We start from the raw sequence: 22,721 nt of genomic DNA, 5'->3' as shown, positions 1-22,721 counted from the left end.
CCCCCACAATTTCCTCCCTCTTTAAATTTTATCCTAATAAATGAATTGAAACCACGGGAATTTATATAAACTACGTAACTCTGACGTTTCATTTTTTTTTCTTTGAGTGCCAAGGAAAAAAAAAGATAAAGTCCGCCGACCGCGACATCTGCGCTGTTACGGTTGGAGGCTCCGTGTAACTCCGCTACGCAAGCCCGATCGTCAATTAAATCACTCGTGAGTCGTCGACGTCGGCTCGTGCCTATGGTCATGGACCTCCCTGCCGACCACTTTATTCCACCAATTCATGTAGCGGCTTCGTCGTCGCCCTCACGCTCCCTCCATATTTTTTTTTTTTGGATTACTTATATCCTCCTACCTAATTAACCAGTGTGTCTTTCGAGCTCCCTCAGCCTAATTAATCTTGCATCCGTTATATTCACACAGTGCACGTACGGTCGGGAACTCAATTTGCTCATGGGGAATTGCCAGACGACTGACGTGGCTGCCGTTGTGATCCAGCATCCAGACGGGACAAAGCAGAAAGCAAGCTGCCCGCTCTCAGCCAGCCGCATCATGGCCGCGAACCCTGGCCACTACGTCGCCGTCGTCATCACCGTCGTCGCACAGCGCCGCTCGTGCTCCGCACCCTCAGCAGCTGTCACCGCCGACGAGCTTTGCGGGAAGGCCGTTCGCTATCTCAAGTTGCTCGCCCCGGACGAGCCACTTCAAGTCGACCATTTCTACCGCCTCGTCAGCTTCGAAGGTATATATATCTGATTCGATTATCGACAGAATTTTCGTTTAGCTGATTTTAATAGTTGAAATGATTATATATCGCATAGATGTGCTGCGTGAGTTCGGGACGAAGAGACAAGTAAGGCTGAGTAAGCTGGTGGCGACGAAGAATGAGATCATCAAGAGGTCGTGGGACGGCGAATCCAATGCTGCTGCCTCGTCGTCGTCGGTGAGTAGTAATATTCTCACTAAGGGTAGATCAGGTATTTCATCGTTGTTTCTTCCGATCGATTGTGGAATTGCAAACTGGGACTTCCGCAGTTCGATCGATCGATTGCATGACCCGGTCGATTCATGCACTCCCACCTTCCTTTTCCGCACGACATCACTTTAAACTAAACGACCACTTGTTTTTCCGCAATTGCAACTGCTTGATAACGATCTAATGATCCCTTTCTTGAGTGTTCTGTGTTCTTAATTAGTTTTGACAGTACCTAATATGTGATTAATCTGTGGCTTATGATCAGTTAAATAATGGTTGTGTTATGATCAGGTGGCGGACGGAGAGGAAGGAACGCAGGGATTAGGATTTCAATGCTCGGGGGGTGAAATTTGCGTTAGAAGCACAAAGCAAGGTCAATGGAAGCCGAACTTACAGACCATTTCTGAGACTGCAAAGTTTTAATTAATTTAGTTGTCAATTCCTAAGTAGACACAATAACTTCAATCTCGTGATCAATGTTTTATATATGCTCCTCTTGTTCCACTTTTATGATGATATATAGTTTTACTAATTAATATATTAATGCTGGGTTTAATAGTTCACTGTGATTTGATACAAAATTATGCAGGCCGGAGCCGAGACAGTAGTAGACTTTATTTATTTAAGAATTTGGAAATTATTTAAGAAATATTAAAACTAAAAATTACAAAAACATAAACTAATTTTATTTGATGATATCAAACATTCCAGTATGATCTCTAAACTTTAGGCTCAAATCGACCTGCATGAAGTTAGTAAAATTATAAAGATGAAAGTGACGGGCTTTAATAAAAAAAAAGCACTTCGCGAATATACACATTTGGATTTTAACGGGGTTTTAAAAAGTTGAGAACAGTTTGAAAAAATTTATAGAAGGGGCGTTATTTGATTAAAAAAAACATATTGCAACGTGATTCCATTTTATCTTAGGTATTTCTATCTTTTATTCACTGATCAGATGATTGCTCGAGCTCTACAAAAGTGTTTTTATCGGTCATCAAATAAATCCAGAGGCATAAATGGATTACAGGGGCGACCCAAGATTATGAGTGTCATAGGGAAGTTTATTTGCGCCGTGAAAATTGAACTTTCATTGCCTGAAAAACTCGTTCTTTCACTTACCATCATACCAAATCCTGGGGGCATTATAACGTGATTTCATGAAAGCATGTGTGCGACTGTGTACAAGATTATCTCCAAAGTCCTGGGGGCAAGCTACACGCAGTGATGAGCAGCATCCTAGATCCGACAATTGAGAACCATTCCATTGTGGAGAACATTCGCCTTGCCCAAGAACTCTATAAGTACTCCATGTTGATTTTTATGTGATCAACTAAATCAAGTTAGCTTTTGTGAATTTGATCCTTATGTTTAAGTGTGCAGAAGTTTAGAAACACAAAAAAATCGAGCCGAAAACGTACGTAGCGGATGAGAAGGATGACACATGAATCGAGTCAACGCGCTCGGTGCATCCGAGGGACGAGAAACCGTAAAAAAGTATGCCGGTGAAGCGAAAAGAACACACGCGGTGCTTCCGAGAGACAAGAAATCGGAACGGAAGACTGCAAGGAGAGAAGGTCGAAGCTGGGTTCGGATGAGTTCAACTCTGGATGACTAGAAATCACCCAAGTGACCGGACTGGACAAATTAATCAACCTGAGTTGACCTTGTTCGAACGCTTAGATCAAGTCCATGTGCCCAGAGTTCGAGCACTTGGACCACTTTGTGTAGGTCCCATGCGGCCGGCAAGAGAGAGGTAAAGTGCCTTGAAATAAAACAAGTATATCTTTCTCGAAACTTATGACTTTGATTAAGATAAATACCTTAACAAAAGCAACTAAATGCATAAAAAAGAAGTACGAGACAAACGATTTACTTCGTTTGTAATCATGAAAGTTGTTAATCTAATGCAAATGAAGCTCAATTAATCGACTCCTTATTCGACACAAGTCTGAGGCGGAGAAGCCTCGTACAGGACGTTGATAGCTCAGACTTTGAAGAACAGAGTAAAATAAAATGAATACAGAAAATGTTGTTGAAATGAACAGCACCTGGGCTCCTTTTATAAGCTCACTGGTCGATGTGACTATTTGCTTACGTGGCACGGTCCAGGTGCTCTCCAGGCACCCCTAGCGCGACAAATTCTATCTCCACGCAACAGCTACACAATGACGAAATAATAAGACTTTTTCATCTTCGGGTACTTGGACCATGTTTGGGCGCCCCGACCGGTACTAACATGGACCCAAACGTGATCCACAGCGACTAGGCGCCCTTTTGGCATCAAAGTGGTCTTGGCGCCTAGATAGTCTAGGCGCCTTGACCAACTGGTCTGGGTGTCTGGATCAGTCAACCTCATACTGACCGTTCGACGCCTTCTCCGATCGTTGGCTTCGTCTCCGGTCGCTTGGGTGATGCTCTGGGCTTCCAAAGTTGAGCTAGAGTTGAGCTCACCCAAACCCAATTCCGGCCTTCTCCTCGAGCAGGCTTCTGCTCCGGCTTCTCGTCCCTCGGAAGTGTCGTCGTGCACGTCCTTCTCGCTCCATCGGCATACTATTCCACAACTTCTCGTTCGTCTGATGCACCGAGCCTATTGACTAGATTCCCGTGTCATCTTTCTCGTCTTTCGCATCCTCCACTCGATTTCTTGTATTCCTAAGTCACTGCACACTCAGATGCAAGACATCAAATAACGTAGAGCCTAAATTAATTTGGTTGATCACATCAAAACCAACATGGGATACTTATAATCTCCTCCTTTTTGATGTGATCAACTCGAGTTAAGTTAGGATTAAAAAGAATAGTAGAATAACAATAAAATAATTACAATTAATAAACATACAATACAATTAATAAATATGTAATATTAAAACAATTAATGTGCTAAAAAAAAATTAACTTCCCCTAGGCTTAATCTATTATTCTCTTCCTTTGATCATACTAAAAATAAGAGTAAAAATCCTAAGAGTTATACAAATAGTGACTGACATGTAGAAAAATTCTAAGAATTATTTTTTGAAAATATGAATTTTACAAATGAAAAACCAGTATTTTGAAAAAATAATTTTAAAATTATTTTCAATTAATGAAAATATCTGAAAAATTTTGTGACAGTTAAACAAACTTATATAAAATACTTATCAAATTTTTATGAATAAATAAAATTAATATGAATAGTAATAAATTAATTCATATAGTGAGATGTATTTGCAGAGAAAAATGCTTATTAAATAAATTTTAAGTTCTAAAATTCTTGTAAAATTTTTTAGTATGTAAAATAAGGAGTATATCGGTAGAAAAAATAAATTTATAAAAATTAAATGTTCAAAATTGTTTAATATTATAAATGATCATTTAAAAAAAATCATAGAAAATTAAATAACAGTCAAAAAATTTTTAATTTTTTTTTTGATAGAGAACATGATATTTTTATTACAAATAAATAAAACATTCAAAAATAACTTTGCAAAATAATTTTAATTTTAAAGATACAAGTTTTGTTAAAAAATTTATAAAAAATAATATAACAATTAATTTTTTTAAAAATTTTCCTACAAATAAATAATAAAATTATTTTTCAAAAAAAATTAAGATTTAAAGATGCCTCTGGACAAGCTGGAAAGTGCAACAGCACTTATCTTCCACACTCGAAGTCCGACGAACAGTAGCAGTGGAAGATCGTGTGAGTTGGAGAAGAAGAGTTGTAGCGTTTGAACGCTTCATCGCCTTTATATCTGTGTTTCTAGGGCTTCCAATCGATTGGAGCTCCTCCCAATCGATTGCCACGTCAGATCCCAGCGATCTCAGCCGTCCAAAACCTGCATCCTGTGCAATGTCACTACAAAAAGAGTCGCGACTAACGACTGAATATTCCGTCGGCATTCCGTCGGTAAATGAGGTTTCCGACGGAATACCAACGGAATTTCTGGCATCGGGAAGAATTGGGTCGACGTTTAATTTACCGACGAAAATTGTATTCAGTCGGAAATTACCGACGGAATGTATGACTTCCGTCGGTATTTATTAACGACAGAAAACTTATCCCGTCGGCAAAGGGCAAACGGCATGTAACAGAGGTTGCCGACTGAATCAAATTCCGTCGGTTTTTTACCGACTGAAATAAACTTTCCGTCGGTAATCACCGACGGAATTAACCTTTCCGTCGGTAAAATACTGACGGAATTCTATATTCCGTCCGAGAATACCGACGGAAAGGTTAATTCCGTCGGGATGGTATCGTAAAAACTTGTTGCTGTTCGATAAATTACCGACGGAATGTAGATTTCCGTCGGAAATTACCGACGGAAAATTGAATTCCGTCGGCAATATGCAGTAAAAAATTTGAAATCCTTGCCCTGCATTTCCCACTTATTATATATACAATTTTTATACAATAAAAACCATCACAAACGATGGTAAGACAAGCACGAATCATACATAATCACAATCTACACAATCAACAACCAACACAACATACAATATGCTCACAAACAAATAATAAAACTGTCTAAAAAACAATACAAAACATATAACAAGTGACCATATCTCTAAAATTTAATACAAAATAAAACATAACCAAATATCAAGTACTGACAATCATAAACATCCAAAAGTACTGATAAGTCAACGTCAAATACAAAATATCCAAACTTACCATGATACATCGCCTACACATAAATCCAAATATAATCCTGTAAAAGTCAAATATAAGAGATTATAATCAGACTGAATCGATATAATTGTAATATATAACTAATTTTACATGTAATAAAATACCTGAATTATATTGTAGATATCCAATGATAGTATCAATATATATAACTAATTTTGTACAGTGGTGAATGTATCAATATGGACTCCTGCAAAATGCATTGAAGTACTTAAGAATCTGAAACCTTATAAAAACAACTACAATATTCATTTTATGATTGAAGTAGTTCAAGTTATTGTATCATAAGCCTAATGAGGACAACATGCAAATCTGAACCTTTAGGTTATGCTTGGAACCTTGTCCCATTAGAGGACAGATTATGCATGAAATCTAGTGTCTATGAGTTTGCTTGTCAGCAGAGTTGTGTTGGAGTTGGTCTGGCCATGGAACAATACAACACTAGTACTCAAAGGAACAATAAGAATATCAAGTTAGTTTCTGAGTGTGCATAAGCTGCACTCCGAATTTACTCGATAGTTGAATTAAGGAAAGGTTGTCTATCTCGAAAATTAATCGGGTGAAGTTTGGACACTTGGATTATTAAAAAAAACAACAAATGAAAGTTTAACAAACTTAGAGTTTGTCACTAGGCAAAACAACTTAAAGTTTAACAAACTAGAGGTTGTGGAGGGCTTGGTTATTGGTGTTAAGGATGGTTAATCAATCAAATAAGACACTATTAGTATATCAATAATCTAGCTTCTTTATTTTTTTCTACTTCTTCCAGTACCATGGTTAAAGTGTGGTTATGAGAAATTTTATGATGGAGAAAGTAAACCAGATGTTCGGTTCACAATCAAACAACACTAATATTGAATTAATAACAACTAGGAACTGTAGATAACAACACTAATATTTAAGACATAAGCTATATGTTTAAAAAAGGAACATAAATTACTAATAATTAAAAAATACTTACGACTCTCCGACAACCCTAAGAACTGTAGATCCACGAAGTGGTGGTGCTGGATGATCTGCCATTAGATATAATATCTACAAAATAGCATTACAACACATCATAATAGTTTACAAACATGATAATCAGGCAATAAAACAGAATTGAAGCATAACTTACTTGATGAACAATAATGCGAAAATGTAATCAATACTAGACTCTGGAAACAGTTCTACTCAACATCAACAGTTTGTAAGTCGTCGTCGCTAGACTGTGTTATTTTCTAATCAAAGTTATATCAGACCTACAATTGTTTTTTATAAAGTTTACATTTCTGCATGGTTAACATCTTCCGGAGAAATCCCCAAAGAATATTACCCAACGAAAGACAGACAATTACAAATACTCTAGATTCCTCTGCAGAGAGCCTATTATACAGCATAGAAATCAGCAGCGTAGATGAGATTTAAACCGATACAGGCTCTCTCTCGCACATTGGAGAGACGAACTCAGTCGCTAACAGATCCGATCTCATACGAGAAGCAAAAAAACTAGAATCGAAAAGCAGTAAGCAGTGTAGATGGGCACGGGCCTGCGGCAATTGCCAGTCGCAAGCAAGGGCCTACGGAGCCCGGCCTACCGCGAGTAGCGGCCTGCGGCGGCCGGCCCTGCGGCGGCCGGCCCTGCGACGGCCGGCCCTGCGGCAACCGACCGCCGCGAGTAGGGGCATGCGGGCTTGCAGCGAACAAGGCCTTGTGGCGTCGGCCTGCAGCGCCAGCCTGCATCAAGTAGGCGCCATCGGATGGCCCGATTAGCGATATATACTGACAGAATGTTAACTCCGTCGGTAAACATCAATACTCGAACCCGTTAAATGAATTGCCGACTGAAATATATATTCAGTCGGAATATTACCGACCGAAATATATATTCAGTCAGTATTTACCGACTGAATTATGATTCCGTCGGGGATTACCGACGGAATTGTGATTCCGTCGGTAAACTCTAACCCTGATCGAATCACCCGATTAGCGATATATACTGACGGAATGTTAACTCCGTCGGTAAACATCAATACCCGAACTCATTAAATGAATTGCCGACTGAAATATATATTCAGTCGGAATATTACCGACCGAAATATATATTCAGTCGGTAACTACCGACTGAAATATATATTCAGTCTGTATTTACCGACTGAATTAAATTCAGTAGGGAATGCCGTCGTTATTTACAGGTTTTTTTGTAGTGTGTCATATCTCAATCGATTGGGGAGGCTTGAATTGATCGGTTGATCGATTCAGAGCGCCTTTGTGCTCTACTAGAAAAGGCTTGAATCGATCGCCCGATCGATGCATTCCTCGCGTCGCGTGAGAAATCCAGCCCCAATCGATTGGCTGATCGATTGGGCAGCTCTCTGTGCTCGCGACAATTGCTCCTAATCGATCGACCGATCGATTGGGTCGTTGCTTGTTGTAGTACTCTCTCAATCGATCGACTGATCGATTGGACTTAGGTCAATTGATTAGTTGATCGATTACCCCAATCTTGACTTGCCTAAACTCAAGTCTAAGGTTCCCAAACCCAACATCTAGTCAACCGTGACCTGTTGAGACTCCTTCTGCCTAGCATCTGGTCAACTTTAACCTGCTGGGACTTCTTCACCAAGTGTCCGATCAATCCTTTGACCCACTTGGATTTTCTTCTCGTGCCAAGTGCCTGGTCGACCTTGACCCACTTGGACTTCCATTCACCGGATGTTCGGTCATACTTGACCCACCTGGATTTTTACTGTCTGGCTTCACTCACCAGGACTTTCACTTGGCTTCACTCACCAGGATTTCATCTGCCAAGCTTCACTCACTAGGGCTTTCACTTGGCTTCACTCATCAGGATTTTCCTTTTGCCTAGCTTCACTCACTAGGGCTTTCACTTGGCTTCAATCACCATGATTTTCCTTTTTCCTAGCTTCACTCACTAGGGCTTTCCATCTACCTGTCTTCACTCACCAAGACTTTCATCTAGCTTCATTCACTAGGATTTTTCCACTGCCCGGCTTCACTCACCGGGACTTTCACCTGCCTAGTTTCACTCACTAGGTCTTTTACTTAGCTTCACTCACTAGGATTTCTCAACTTCCTGACTTCACTCACCAGGACTTTCACTTGCCTAACCTCTAGTTAGTATTTTCCCAGTCAAGTATCCGATCAACCCTTTGACCTACTTGACTCTTCTTCACATCTAACTGGTCAGTCCTTGACCAGAGGAAAATTGTATCAACAATCTCCTCAATCGGATGATTGCTCTTATAATCTCCATATATTGTCAAACATCGAAACTCAAACATCGAGACTCAAACTTGAGCCAACTCAAGCTTAGTCAACCTGGTCAACCTAACCCAGGGGATACTGCACCAACACGATCTCTATCTCCTGATAAACTATACAAATTCGTTAAAATGCTTTCCAAAAATTCTTACAAATTAGAAACTGAAAATGAAAAATTAATAAAGGAAAACTTATAATTAAAAGGAACCTTAGCAAAATCATGTCGATTAGAAGATTTCAATAAATTAAAAATAAAAAATAAAAAATTGAAACAATAAATAGAACTATTGAAAAATACTGATGTATGCTTAAATTCAATTCCTTTTCATTTTAGAAATTACTGTAGGTTTAATTGATATTTTAGATATCATAAGGGTCAAATTCTAAAAATAAATATAAAAAGAATCTCATAATATATTTGGTTAATCCAGTAAGAAATAATTTATTTTGGATATCAAAATAATGCTTAACTCATTAAATTAATTTCAAATCCATGCTAAAAAACTAATTTGCTTGATTTATTCTGTGTGGTAAAATCAATTATTTTGTCAATTTTATGGTCATATTTTCTACTCAAAATTTTATCTGTGAAAAATGGAAACATTATCTACTAATAGAATTTTTTTTAAAATTTTTTGACCGCTATATTATTTTTTTATGAAATTTTCAACAGAAATCATATTTTTAAAATAATAATTATTTATAAGATTTATTTTTTAAATTTTTTCTGTAATAAAATATCATGTTCTCTATTAAAATAAATTATTTTAAATTTTTTTAACAGTTAATTAATATTTTATAATTTTTTTTTATCAAAATATTAATTTTTAATATTAAAAATTCTCAAAAATATAATTTTTGAAAATTTAATTTTTCTACTGATATAATTTCTATTTTATATACTTAAGAAAAAGTTACAAGATTTTTAAGCTCGAAATATATTTTTAAATAATTTTTTTAAAAAAATTATATCTTTTTTATAAAATACATTATTATTAAAAATTATTTATTATGAAAATTTATTTATTTTTAAAATACTTTATTATTGCTTATATGAATCATGGTTATTTATGAAAATTTTATCACTATTCTGAATTATTATATTTGACATTGACAAAAAATTTCAAAATTTTTTAAAGAATAAAATTATTTTTAAAAGTATTTTTTTTTCCAAAAAATGGTTTTTAATTCATAATAATTCAGATTTTTTAAAAGATAATTTTAAAAAAATTCTAAGTGTTAGTTACTGTTTATGTATTCCTGAAATTTATTTTTGATATTTATCCCTATTTTTTAATATGATCAAAAAGAGAGAGAAAATATTAAGTCTAGGGGGAGGTATAGACATAATTTTAATTGTCTTAATTTACATATTCATTTATTTTAGTATTTTTGTTTAACCCTAACTTAACTTGAGCTGATCACATCAAAAAGAGTGAGATTGTGAATACCCCGTGTTGATTTTGATGTGATCAACCAAGTTAAGTTATGCCTTGTGAATTTGATCATTGTGTCTAAGTATGCAGGATCTTAGGAACACAAGTAGTCAAGTGAAAGACACAACGGACGAGAATGATGACACGAGAATTGAGTAGACAGACTAGGCGCATCCGAGAGACGAGAAGCTGCGGAAGAGTACATTGGTGGAGCAAGAAGGACACGCGCAACGCTTCTGAGGGATGAGAAGCCGAAACGGAAGACTGCATGAGGAGAGAAGGTCGGAGTTGGGTTCGGGTGAGTTCAACTCCGAATGGACGGAAATCACCTAAGCGACTGGAACGGAAGACCTGACAAAGTCAACTTGAGTTGACCTTGTCCAGGTGCCCGGAGCTTATCCGGGTGCTTGGACCACTTTGGTGCCTAACAGGCGCCTCATCGAAGCATGTTGCTACGGATCATTGCTAGGTCTATGTTAGTAGCACTCTGAGTGCCCGAAGTTAGGCTAGGTGCCCGGACCGTGATAAATCTTTATCATCGCACTGTTACATAACCGTTGCGAGCAGATAAGGCGTCTAGAGCAAGTCCAAGCGCTCGGAGTTGCCATATCAGCAAACGATTATTTTCGACCAGTAGGCTATAAATATAGTCTTGATCTTTTTCATTCATTACAACACTTGTACTCGAATTTTCTTACTCTATATCTATGCTTTCAATATTCTGTAAGAGGTTTCTCCACCTACGACGAAAGGAGAATTTTAACGTGTTTCATTTGTCTTGGATTAACAATCTCCCCGGTAGTAACCAAGTAAAACTCGATAGTCTCTTTTACTTTTATACAGTTTAATTCTATTTTTCTAGCAAATGTTTCTAATCAAAGTCGAAAGTTTCGAGAAAAGTGTATTTATAATTTAGATAATTCACCCCCTCCCATCTTTCACCGACCGCATGGGACCAATACTCTCAAGAAAGTATGCAAAGAAAAGGACCTCATCAAGGTGTGTGCTCAAAGTTGATTTCCAAAAGGCGTTTGACACAGTTAACCTAGCTATACTTTGCCAGTTCAGATGTCCACAACGATACGTTGCATGGATTGAGGAGTGCATTACTACAATCTCCTACTCGGTGGGCATTTGGAGCAGTGCATAGATTCTTCAAGGGACGAAGGGGTTTGCGGCAAGCGGATCCACTATCCCCCTTTCCTGTTCAACTTGTGCTTGGAAAGTGTTCTCGAGGATGATGAAGTGACTATCAGCACAATTACTAACTATTTAAGGGAGTTTTGAAGTGTAGCTGGGATGAATCCGAACCTCAACAAGTCCAATTTGTTCATGGTCAGTGTCAACGGCGGCACAACAGGCAGGCTACTAGAGATAACAGGATTCTAACGAGGTTCTTGCCCCTTTTGATACTTGGGCATTCTAATTGCAGTGGAGAAATTGAGAACTTGCAATTATGAGCCTTTGGCAGAGGCTATCTTGAGGAAATTAGCTTCGTGGCCTAAGCAAACATTATCTTACTCTGGCAAGCTTTAATTGGTGAATATGGTACTTCAAGATATCGAATGTTTCTGGCTTTCCATCTTATCCTTCCCTTAGCTTGTGCAGTGATCAACAAGATATACATCATATCCTTCGTATGGTCTACCAAACATCCGTCCATCTTTTCAGCCACTATGTGTTTAGCGAAGGAAGGAGGATATGAACTGCACGATTTTCAAACCTAGAATTCAGCACTTCTGCCCAAGTCATTGTAAACATCCAACGAAAGGACTCCCTTTGAGTACGTTGGATCCATCACCAATACTTGCAGCACACCAACATGTGGGAGTGGCAAGTCAAAGTATCCGACACCCCATAATCAAGTGACCGCTCCAGATTCACCAATTATCTGTCTGTAGCCAAGCTGATTTTGTCCAACAAGTTGAGTCATTGTTGGACGCTTGGTTTGATCCAGAGCTGTGGCGCGGAGTTGTAGTGACATACAATTTCTTTAAACCAAGGAGCAACAAGAAGGCATGGACAACCGTCAGTATAGAAGCCGCACATCATGTCGAAGCATCAGTTCACCATTTGATTACTCATGAACGGTAGGATACACACCAAGAACAGCCTGTTGTACGTAGCCTACAAGACTCACCCGTTGTACCAACAAGAAGATGAGACATCGGACCACCTCTTCTTCAACTGTTCTGTCACTAAACCTTAGAAGCTAGCTACACATCAGCCAGATATTTCGGACAGTGGCGGAAATGGTGGAAGTTTTCCAACAGCAGTATCAAGGGGGCAGCACGCTCAACAAGACCTGTCGCTTGGAAATGTCATGTGCGGTGTATGTCTTTCGAATTTTGGTGGGGTCTCAAGTCCGTGATCGACTTATAATATAATTACCTTTATCAAACAAACATTAAAAAAAATGAAAGCATGTGCAAGGGTTGATCTGATAAAATGGCAGTTTATTTTTTTTCTCAATTACCTAAATCATAAATCATGTATTTTTTTTCCAAATTACAAATGGTCAGCCATGGCCATTAAGACTTATCATAACCAAAAAGCCCAGGACACGGGTTTAACGCGCTTATCTAGCCCGTTCTAATCCCGCTACTATTTAAGCCCCTCCGACCTAGACCGGTTTATCATTTCTCTCTCGCGGCCGCGGATCGAAAACTCGACGACATGAGCTACTACAACCAGCAGCAGCCCCCTGTCGGCGTCCCTCCTCCGCAAGGTAGCTATCCGTCTCCATTCATATGTAGATCTTTCGATAGAGTTTGGGGATGATTGTGATTCTTGTTGTTTCCGATTGTGGATAAGTAGGTTACCCGCCTGAAGGATACCCGAAAGACGGCTATCCGCCGCCGGGTTACCCGCCGCAGGGATACCCCCCTGCCGGCTACCCGCAACAGGGGTACCCGCAGCAGGGGTACCCGCCACAAGGATACCCTCAGCCCTACGCTCAGCCACCGCCCCAGCAGCAGCAGAGCAGTGGCCCTTCCTTCATGGAGGGATGGTAATGATCTTGATGTTCAAACTATCCGTTTTAGGTTTCGTTTGTTTCCAATCTTGAGCCATCGTTTAAGCATCGATCAAGGCTTATCTTTCGGCGATCTCCCCGCGTAACACCAGATCCGCCTCTAAGTTGGCCGGACCACCTCCTCCGACTCTTCCGGGCGCCGATCTTGACCAGATCCCTGTGGTCCCACGTCGAAAAAGGTGGTTAGGGTGCCGATGGGGAATGCGCGCTATCGTGCGCCGGGTCGGTGCGGTTATGGTTGTCAGTGCCGTGTCGATCATCGCTTAGTTTTTATTTCCCATCAATAGCTGTCGGGTTTGGGCAACTTTAATGAAATGGACTTCTGCCAATTGTCCATGGGAATCTTGCTCTTCTGGCCGATTTTTCAAAAAACTAATATTTAATCTTCGAATTTGGCTGGATCTCGGAATTTATTTTATTGAACTATTTCTATTAAGCTAAAACATTTTTAATCACTTTAAATTGGTTGTTTGGTTGGTGCAGTTTGGCCGCGCTTTGTTGCTGTTGTCTTTTGGATGCTTGCTTTTGATTTGGAGTCTGAGGTCGTCTCACAATTCCAGTTCGAATGATTGCGTGTCTCCTTGATTAGATAGACAGCTCGTCAACAAACTCAGCTTATCTTCTTGTTTAAATCACTATGATAATTGTAAGACTGAGATGTTAGGATCCAATTTCGTTTGTGTTTCTGTTCGTTATCGTATTTGTATATTTTCTATTCCAGTTGTTTAAGACAATGCTCAGTTGGATGTGGAACTCAACATTGGGAATCTTAAAGGGAGCAGAAATAAAACCCTTCCTGGAAATTAACTGTAGTGATGTTTTGATCCATTAAGTAATTGCATTCCAACCACCAGTACTTACTATAATTTTGCTGATTTTTAATTAAAAATTTGAACAATAGCATTAAATATAGACAGAAGGGGCTACTTTGTCTAATGTCTTAAAATACCGAGGTGTTCAGCTGCCGCATGACCAATTTCAAAGGCTTTGGTGAGCATTGCATTTTCAATGCATGGTTAGAATGCTAGAAAGGTGATGCATAAAACCAAGAGGGAAGGAGAGAATCAAAAGCAATTAAGGACAGATGAAAATACATATTAAGAAAGGTGATATATGAAACCAAGAGGGTAGTAGAGAATCAAAGGCAAATAAAGATAGACGAAACCTGAAATGGAGGCAAGAATTAGTCCTGTACTTGTTAACTAAGGTAAAACACTTCTTTTTCTACATTCTTTTCTTTTTATAAGCTTAAGTCATTTAGTTTCATTTTGATGCATTTGCCCAAGGTCCCGTGTTTGACAAAAGACAAAAGAGTTGATTGATTAGTTTTGCCCCTATGTTCTTTATGGCCGTACAATTCACATGACTAGGAGATGCGTAAGATAATTCTCAGAAACATTATCTTAGACATTTGTATTTATTTAGTCTCAAATCTCATCTTAAACACCTGTGGCTTTGTTTCTCGTTCATGGTATCCCATTTTACTTTTTCGTGATTTTATCACTGTTTATTATTTCCAAAGTATTATTGAGTTTTTCTGAGAACAATGCCGGGTGAAAGGAAGATTGCTGACTTTTTGAACATAAATTCTGCTACTTTATTTTCTTGTAGATAACTAGTTACATTGGGAAGACTATTTTGTATATCCACATGCAAATTAGGAACTCGGATTCAACTGATACGGTTTTGTTTTTGATTGAAAGATAATTTAGGAGTGTATTTTAAGGTTGCACTCCTTTTCAAATCTTTTGTCAAAAGAATTCCCCGGAAAATAGTTGGGTGGAGAATCGATTGGGTTATCAAATGTCTTGATTCTATCTGTTTTATATCTGTTAGTATCCGACGCAAATGCTGTTGTTGATTTTGTTGCATCAGATTCTAGAAGTCAAGTTTATTTTTCTGACGTTGTGATAATTCTGAGAATGGTGTTGATTTAGTCGGAACCAAATACCAATGCAGGTATAAAAGATCTCATTAGGTATGTAATCTCTCCATGTAAAAGATCGTTAGTAATTCTTCATAATTTATTTGTCTATATTTTATCTAAGATCAATAATATTTGACCGTTTGGAGTTAACGATATTATTTGTTTGCTCTAATTTGTTTTTCTTACTCTATGGTTCAACCGAGCGTCTATTTAATCTTGTAAATATTCACAATTCGATTCTTATTAACGGCGTAATGACAAATTTTTTAGAATGTTTAACTGTCGGGGCTGTCCGTTATATGTACTTCCGATTTATCCGAAAGGACATTTCTATGATGCATTCCAAGATTAATCGGTCCTGAATATACGGTGCTAGTTTTAAAAAAAAAAAAAAAAATGTAAAGGCGCTTTCATATTAACATTACCTTAAATGGAACCCTACTGAGGCTAACTACATCTCTTCTCATCGTTAGGCTTTATAAATTTATAACAGATCTACATTCATCTATCAACTCATCGTCCATCTACTCTTAGTTTGATGGTCTTGCATTAGTCAATTTAACAATTCGTCGCAAAATATTTTGTGATGAATTTTGAGATGAAATTATATTCTTCCCAAAAATGACGTTACAAAATGCTGGCAACGAATACATAATTTTCGTTGGGAATTTTTATGATAAATTTAAATTTTCGTCGCAGAATTCATTGCAAATCTGTAACGAATATTTATTCGTTGCAAATTTCATAATATCATATCTGCGACAAACATATATTTTTGTCCCAAATTTACAACAAAACTTTTCGTGGCAAAAAACGTTGCATAATTACAAATAACTAGAGGAAAAAAAAAATCCTATTTTCGTCGGAAATTTGCTATGAAAACATATTTTTGTTGTAAATTTGCGATGAATCTGGATTCATTACAAATTTGCAACGAATTTTAAGATGAATCTGGATTCGTCTGAAAAGTTGTTCCTAAATTTTCGTCCCTAAATAATAATTTTTTTTAGTGTAAGTTGGATAAGATCTAGTTATCAGTTATTAATTATCCATAAAAGCCAAGTGATATTTATGATTATGTCTCGACAATAAAAAATAAATAAAAATGTTATCATTGTAATGGATCGATGATATGCATATACCTTCAAGGCCTTCCGGTACAGAGTCCTGGGAATTTTTAGAGGTGCAGATATCACTTCTTTCGTGAAGGTTAGGTACTCCAATCTCAACTTATCTGTTGATATGAGTTATGTCGAGTGGATTTAGAGGAGGACATGATAATCAAAGTTAGGATAGTGTATTGAGTTAATTTGAGGTAAAGGGATATTCCTCACTTGGATATGTTTATCAGGACTCTTGGGTCTAGACCATGCAGTCCTAGAGCAAGATGCTCAAAGAGGGTTGACTGGTTATAAACCCGATCGAGTATAAGGACCCTAGGATTCTAATCCGAAACTCAAGACATAATGTGTTTGGTCAGATAATAGACGGTCGGGTTTAGAGAAGTTCAATCGGCTGAAGGGTTGACCGGGTTCTAGATACTTAAGACTCAGCAATATATAAAACTCTCAACATACGATCGGCTGGGTGAAGGCTAATTGAGCGTAAGGCTCTCTATGTGCGCTCGACCAGACAAAGCTCGGACGAGCGTAAAGGCAACCAACCTTTTATAAACCTCTTAACATACGATCGACCGGACGAAGGCGGATCAAACGTAAGGCTTTCTATGTGCGCTCAACCGGGTAAAGCTCGGGTGAGCTCAGGGGCACTTAGCCTTATATTAAACTTTTGACAAACGATTAGCAGGGCGAAGCTCGATCGAACGCAAACCCTTAACTTTAATCACCACGTTATTCTCGAGATCCATTCACTATAACCTATATCAGCCACCATCATCGTCGATTAGGATGACAACACGAGGAGGTCAAGTCGGCGGCTGAATAGCACCGACGACAACCCTAGTGAATAGAGTATGAAAGGCTCACCCGGGCATCGACCTAGCAATCACGCCTGTCAACTCAGGAAGAAGAGAACCACAACAACGTCGCTCAAAGTGATATCGGCATGATCGCAGGAGGCCCAACGGACTGTGATTTCAACCAGGCTCGGAAGTCACATGCTCGACGATTGGAAATCCATGTTGTCGGGTACAGTAGAAAAAAAAAACAGAAGGACCAAAGATCAATTTTGGTCTTCAGGATTTAAAGGGAGTAGAAGTCTCTCATGATGACGGCTTGATCATCCGTGCGGTAATTGCTAAATATAATATCCACTGTGCTTTTGTAGATACAGACAACTCGGTGAACATTATATTCAAGAAGGTGTTTGATCAATTGTAAATCAATCGTAGCGAGCTGTAGCCTATGACAATGCCCTTATATGGATTCAAGGCAATGAAGTGTTGCCGATCGGCCAAGCGCAATTAGCCATATCACTAGAGGAAGAGCCGCTTAAGTGGACGAGGACAACTAATTTCATTATGGTGGACACTCCACCCACTTATAATGTCATATTGGGCCGACCGATGCTGAACGAGTTCCTAGTGGTCATCTCCACGTTTTGCCAAAAGATCAAGTTTCCTGTGGATAACTTGGTCAACGAAGTTAAGGGCGACCGGCTAACAGCTCGCCGGTGCTACATAGAAATGGTCAAGACTAAGTCGCGAGCCGCTCAGAAGGCCCAACGGTTGGAGGTAAATACAATTCTGGAGGAGCCTCCCATGCTGGTCTATGAAGAGAAAGAAGAAGTACAAGTGCACCCCAACTGACCGAAGGTCACTACCTTTATCGTGGTCGATCTGAGCACAGAAAAGAAGGTCGAGCTGGTTGCCTGTCTAAAGCAAAACCATGATGTGTTCATGTGGGAAACCCATGAGCTATCGGGTATCTCACCGATGATAGCATAGCTATCGGGTATCTCACCGATGATAGCATAGCACGAGCTACATGTATGACCGGACGCCAGGCCAATAAAGCAAAAGAAGAGGGATTTCAACTCAGAACAAAACCAAATTATCTTAGTGGAGGTGGAGAAGTTGCTAGAGGCCAGGTGCATCTGCGAAGTTCAGTTCCTGAGTTGGCTCACCAATGTGGTGCTGGTCTCTAAGACTGGCAACAAATGACGAGTTTGTATCAACTTCCAAGATCTGAACAAAGCCTGTTCAAAGGACTACTACCCTCTTCCATGCATTAATCAGATGTCAGAATCCATAGTGGGTTGCAAGCGAATTTGCATGCTAGATGTATATCAGGGCTACCATTAAGTCCCGCTCTCTAAGGAAGACAAGAAAAGCTCAGCTTCATCACGGCCGATGGAACCTTCTGCTACAACGTGATGGCATTCGGGTTGAAGAACGCCGAAGCCACTTACCAGAGGTTGATGAACAAGGTATTCTAGTGTCAGATCGGCTGAAATATGGAGGTATACTCAACAACATATTGATAAAAATCCTCCGAGCTGTTGACCTATGTACAGATATAGAAGAGACCAGCCGAACCTTGAGGAAGTATGAAGTCAAGCTCAACCCCAACAAGTGCCTACTTAGAGATAGGAGCGGACGCTTCCTCAGTTACATAGTTACCGAGCGGGGAATCGAAACAAATCTGAGCAAGATGAAGGCGCTCCAAGACATGCCCACTCTGCGTAACTTAAAGAAAGCTTAGCAACTGACCAGACGGATTACAACCTTGTCAAGATTCATCTCCAAATCGTCTGATTGGAGTCATCCATTCTTCAAAGTCCTACACTAAGCTACCAAGTTTTAATGGGATGCTGACTGTGACAAAGCGCTGGAGGATCTCAAGAACTATTTAGTTTCTTACCTATACTGGCAAATCCTGTCACCGGTGAGCTGCTCTGGATGTACTTATCATCCATAGATCGAGTGATCAGATCGACGTTAGTGTGACAGAACGACACTGAACAACAACTAGTGTACTTTTTAAGCCACTTATTGAAAGATGTCGAATGTCGCTACACCTATCTTAAGAAATTGGCGAATGGACTGGTCCTCACCGCTTGAAGGTTACGCCTATATTTTCTATCGCATCCCATAATTGTGTTACCTAACAATACACTAGGGAGAGTCTTCCTCAACCCAGAGGCATTCGGGTGGCTAATCAAGTGGACCACGGAGCTGAGCGAATTTGATATACAATACCAACCCAGATCGATGATCAAGGCACAAGCTTTAGTTGATTTTGTGACTGAAGTACAGAACATCGAGCTAGAGGAAACTTGAAGGATATATGTGGGCGGATCGTCCACTCAGTAAGGCAGCGGAGTGGTCATACTTTTAATATCACCATGCGAAGATCAAATGCAGCTGTCCGTTCGGCTGGACTATCGGACTACAAATAATCAAGTAGAATACGAACCTCTTATCACCGGTCTGCATGCAGCTCGATATGTGGGAGTCACAAAGGTTCTTATCCCCTCATATTCTCAACTGACAACTCAACAACTTACAAAATAAATAACGTCAGGCTGAAATTATACACTGAGGGTTTTGAGAAGTTAAAGGCGGGGTTCCAAGAGGTGATCATGCAAAAGATCCCCCGGGCGGACAACCAATATGCAGATAAGCTGGCCAAGTTAGCAAGTTCCTTAAGCCCTGTAGTGATGGATAAGCCGATCAAGCAGGCGATGTTGGTAGCTCACATCGAGAGATCAGCTGGAATGGGAGCCTCAAGCGATTAGAGGACACCTTTAATTGAGTTCCTTCGATTGGATAACATTCCAGTTGATCGGGAGCAGGCTCGATTGATAAAAAAAGAGGGTGAGATAGTTCACATTAATTGGAGTTCACCTATACAAAAGAACTTTTGCAAGGCAACTACTTAAGTGCATCGGATCAGAAAACATTCAATACATCCTGTAAAAAGTTCACCAATGCTCTTCATCTGAGTGGTCGGTCATTGGCTCAGAAAATCTTATTGGCTAGATATTTTTGGCCTACACTACAAGTAGATACCACCCGGACAGTTGCAACTTGCTTATCTTGTCAGAAATACCAAAACATACTACATCGGCCTACAGAAGAGCTGAAGGCATCCATCGTGTCTTGTCTATTTGACCAGTGGGGCATGAATATTGTTAGGTCTTTCCCCATGGTGACTGGTTAAAGGAAGTCTCATAGCAGTGGATTACTTCTCTAAATGGATAGAGGCTAAACCACTCGCTAAGATAACTAAGCAGATGGTTATCAAATTTTTATGGCAAAATATTGTGTGTTAGTTTGGCATCCCTCACAAGCTCGTTTCTAATAATGGAAGGGAATTTCAAGGAAGAAGGCTAAGAGAGTGGTGCGCCAACTATGGTATTACACAGGTCTTCACTTCAGTAGCCTACCCTGAGAGTAATGGTCAGGCGGAAGTCACTAACAGATAAATCCTTAAAGGACTTAGAGTTCGACTCGACCATGTTAGAGGAAGTTGGGTTAATGAACTGTTGAGCTTGCTGTGGGCCTATCGCACCACGTCTAGAGAAGCCACTGGCATAACCCCGTTACACTTGGTATACCGGGGCAAGTAGTGGTACCAGTTGAGATAGGCGTGGAGTCCAATCAGATGCAGCTCTATGACGAGGAAAATCTTGTGTGACGCCTTATAGAATTAGACTTGATAGATGAAATCATGTATAAAGTAACTATTCGGCTAATAACATACTAGCAGAGGATGAAGCAGAACTACAATACAAGAGGTGATTCCCAAATCCTTCCAGGTCGACGACTTAGTTTGGAAAAAAGTCAAGTTAGTCTGTGACATCAACAAGCTAGAAACCCCTTAGGGAGCACCATGTAAAGTGATCTAGAAGCTCATTTCGGGATCTTATTCTTTACAAGATGAAAATGGTAGGAACCTAGAACGACCTTAGAGTGCAAACCATTTACAGCCTTACCGAGTTGGGCAGTAAGTTTATGGTTGAATTTATATAAATTGTAAAAATATTTGTTCCATGAATGCAGGAAAATTTGAATGAAAAATTAATAAGTGTTCCAGACTCTTGCGTCTTATGACCAAGTTATAAGCGAACAAAGCCCTCGTGCCAAGTGTCAAAAACTCTCGACCCGTTCGGACGAGTTATAAGTGAGATGAGTTCTCACACCTCCAGACTCTTGAGATGTTTGGTCAAGTTATAAGCGAGCAAAGCTCTCACGCCTAAGTGTCAAAGACTGTCGACCTGTTTGGGCAAGTAAGTGAGATTAGCTCTCACGCCTCTAGACTCTTGAGTTATTCGGCCAAGTTATAAGTGAGTAAAGCCCTTTCACCTAAGTGTCAAAAACTCTCGCATCGTTTAGGCAAGTTATAAGTGAGCTAAGCTCTCACGCCTTCAGATTCTTGAGCTATTCATCCAAGTTATAAGCGTGCAAAGCTCTTATGCCTAAGTGTTAAAGACTCTCGCGTAGTTCAGGCAAGTTTTAAGTGAGATGAGCTCTTACGCCTCCAGACTCTTGACCGTTTGACCAAGTTATAAACAAGCAAAGTCCTCACGCTAAGTGTCAAAGACTCTCGACCCGTTCGGGCGAATTATAAGTGAGCTGAGCTCTCATGCCTCCAGACTCTTGAGCCGTTCGGTCAAGTTATAAGCGAGCAAAGCCCTTAAGCCTAAGTGTCAAAGACTCTCACTCCGTTCGGTCGAGTTATAAGTGAGATAAGCTTTCACACCTCCAGACTCTTGAGTTGTTCGGTCAAGTTATAAGTGAGCAAAGCCCTCATTCCTAAATGTCAAAGACTCTCGCACCATTCGGGCGAATTATAAGTGAGATGAGCTCTCATGCCTCCAGACTCTTGCATCGTTCGACCAAGTTATAAGCGAGTAAAACCCTTACGCTAAGTTTCAAAGACTCTTAACCTATTTAGGCGAGTTATAAGTGAGCTAACCTCTCACGCTTCCAAACTCTTGCGTCATTCGACCAAGTTATAAGCGAGCAAAGCCTAGCGCCTAAGTGTCAAAGACTCGCGCTGTTCGAGCAAGCTATAAGTGACCTAAGCTCTCATGCCTCCATACTCTTAAGCTGTTTGACCAAGTTATAAGCAAGCAAAGCCCTCATGCCTAAGTGTCAAAAACTTTCAAGTCGTTTGGGCAAGTTATAAGTGAGCTGAGCTCTCACACCTCTAAACTCTTACATCATTTGGCTAAGTTCTAAGTAAGCAAAGCCCTCGCATTAAGTGTCAAAAACTCTTGTGCTGTTCAGACGAGTTATAAGTGAGTTGAGCTCTCACACTTTTAGACTCTTATGCTGTTCGGCCAAAATATAAGCGAACAAAGCCCTTGCACCTATGTGCCAAAGACTTTTGCATCGTTCGGGTGAGTTTCAAGCGAGCAAAATCCTCGCGCCTAAGTATCTTAGAGTATTGTGTCGCTCGACCAATTCAGGCAAGTTTAGCTCTCGCACTCTGCATTGCACTCAC

General features: G+C 39.6%; 2 protein-coding genes across 2 annotated transcripts; both read left to right on the top strand.

The window, feature by feature from the left end:
- The first annotated feature begins 444 nt into the window (after positions 1 to 444).
- Positions 445 to 7,400, top strand: LOC122030416. The gene is made up of 3 exons (XM_042589620.1): positions 445 to 745; positions 825 to 980; positions 7,066 to 7,400. The coding sequence occupies exons 1-3, from the start codon at positions 457 to 459 to the stop codon at positions 7,398 to 7,400; spliced, it is 780 nt and encodes a 259-aa protein (XP_042445554.1). The 5' UTR covers positions 445 to 456.
- Positions 7,401 to 12,914: 5,514 nt separating this feature from the next.
- Positions 12,915 to 14,232, top strand: LOC122030235 (cysteine-rich and transmembrane domain-containing protein WIH2-like). The gene is made up of 3 exons (XM_042589409.1): positions 12,915 to 13,076; positions 13,166 to 13,358; positions 13,866 to 14,232. The coding sequence occupies exons 1-3, from the start codon at positions 13,025 to 13,027 to the stop codon at positions 13,909 to 13,911; spliced, it is 291 nt and encodes a 96-aa protein (XP_042445343.1). The 5' UTR covers positions 12,915 to 13,024; the 3' UTR covers positions 13,912 to 14,232.
- The last annotated feature ends 8,489 nt before the right edge of the window (positions 14,233 to 22,721 follow it).

This window comes from Zingiber officinale, chromosome 10B (assembly GCF_018446385.1).
Source record: "Zingiber officinale cultivar Zhangliang chromosome 10B, Zo_v1.1, whole genome shotgun sequence".
Classification (NCBI taxonomy): Eukaryota; Viridiplantae; Streptophyta; class Magnoliopsida; order Zingiberales; family Zingiberaceae; genus Zingiber; species Zingiber officinale.
This window is presented reverse-complemented; position numbering and strand designations above follow the sequence as displayed.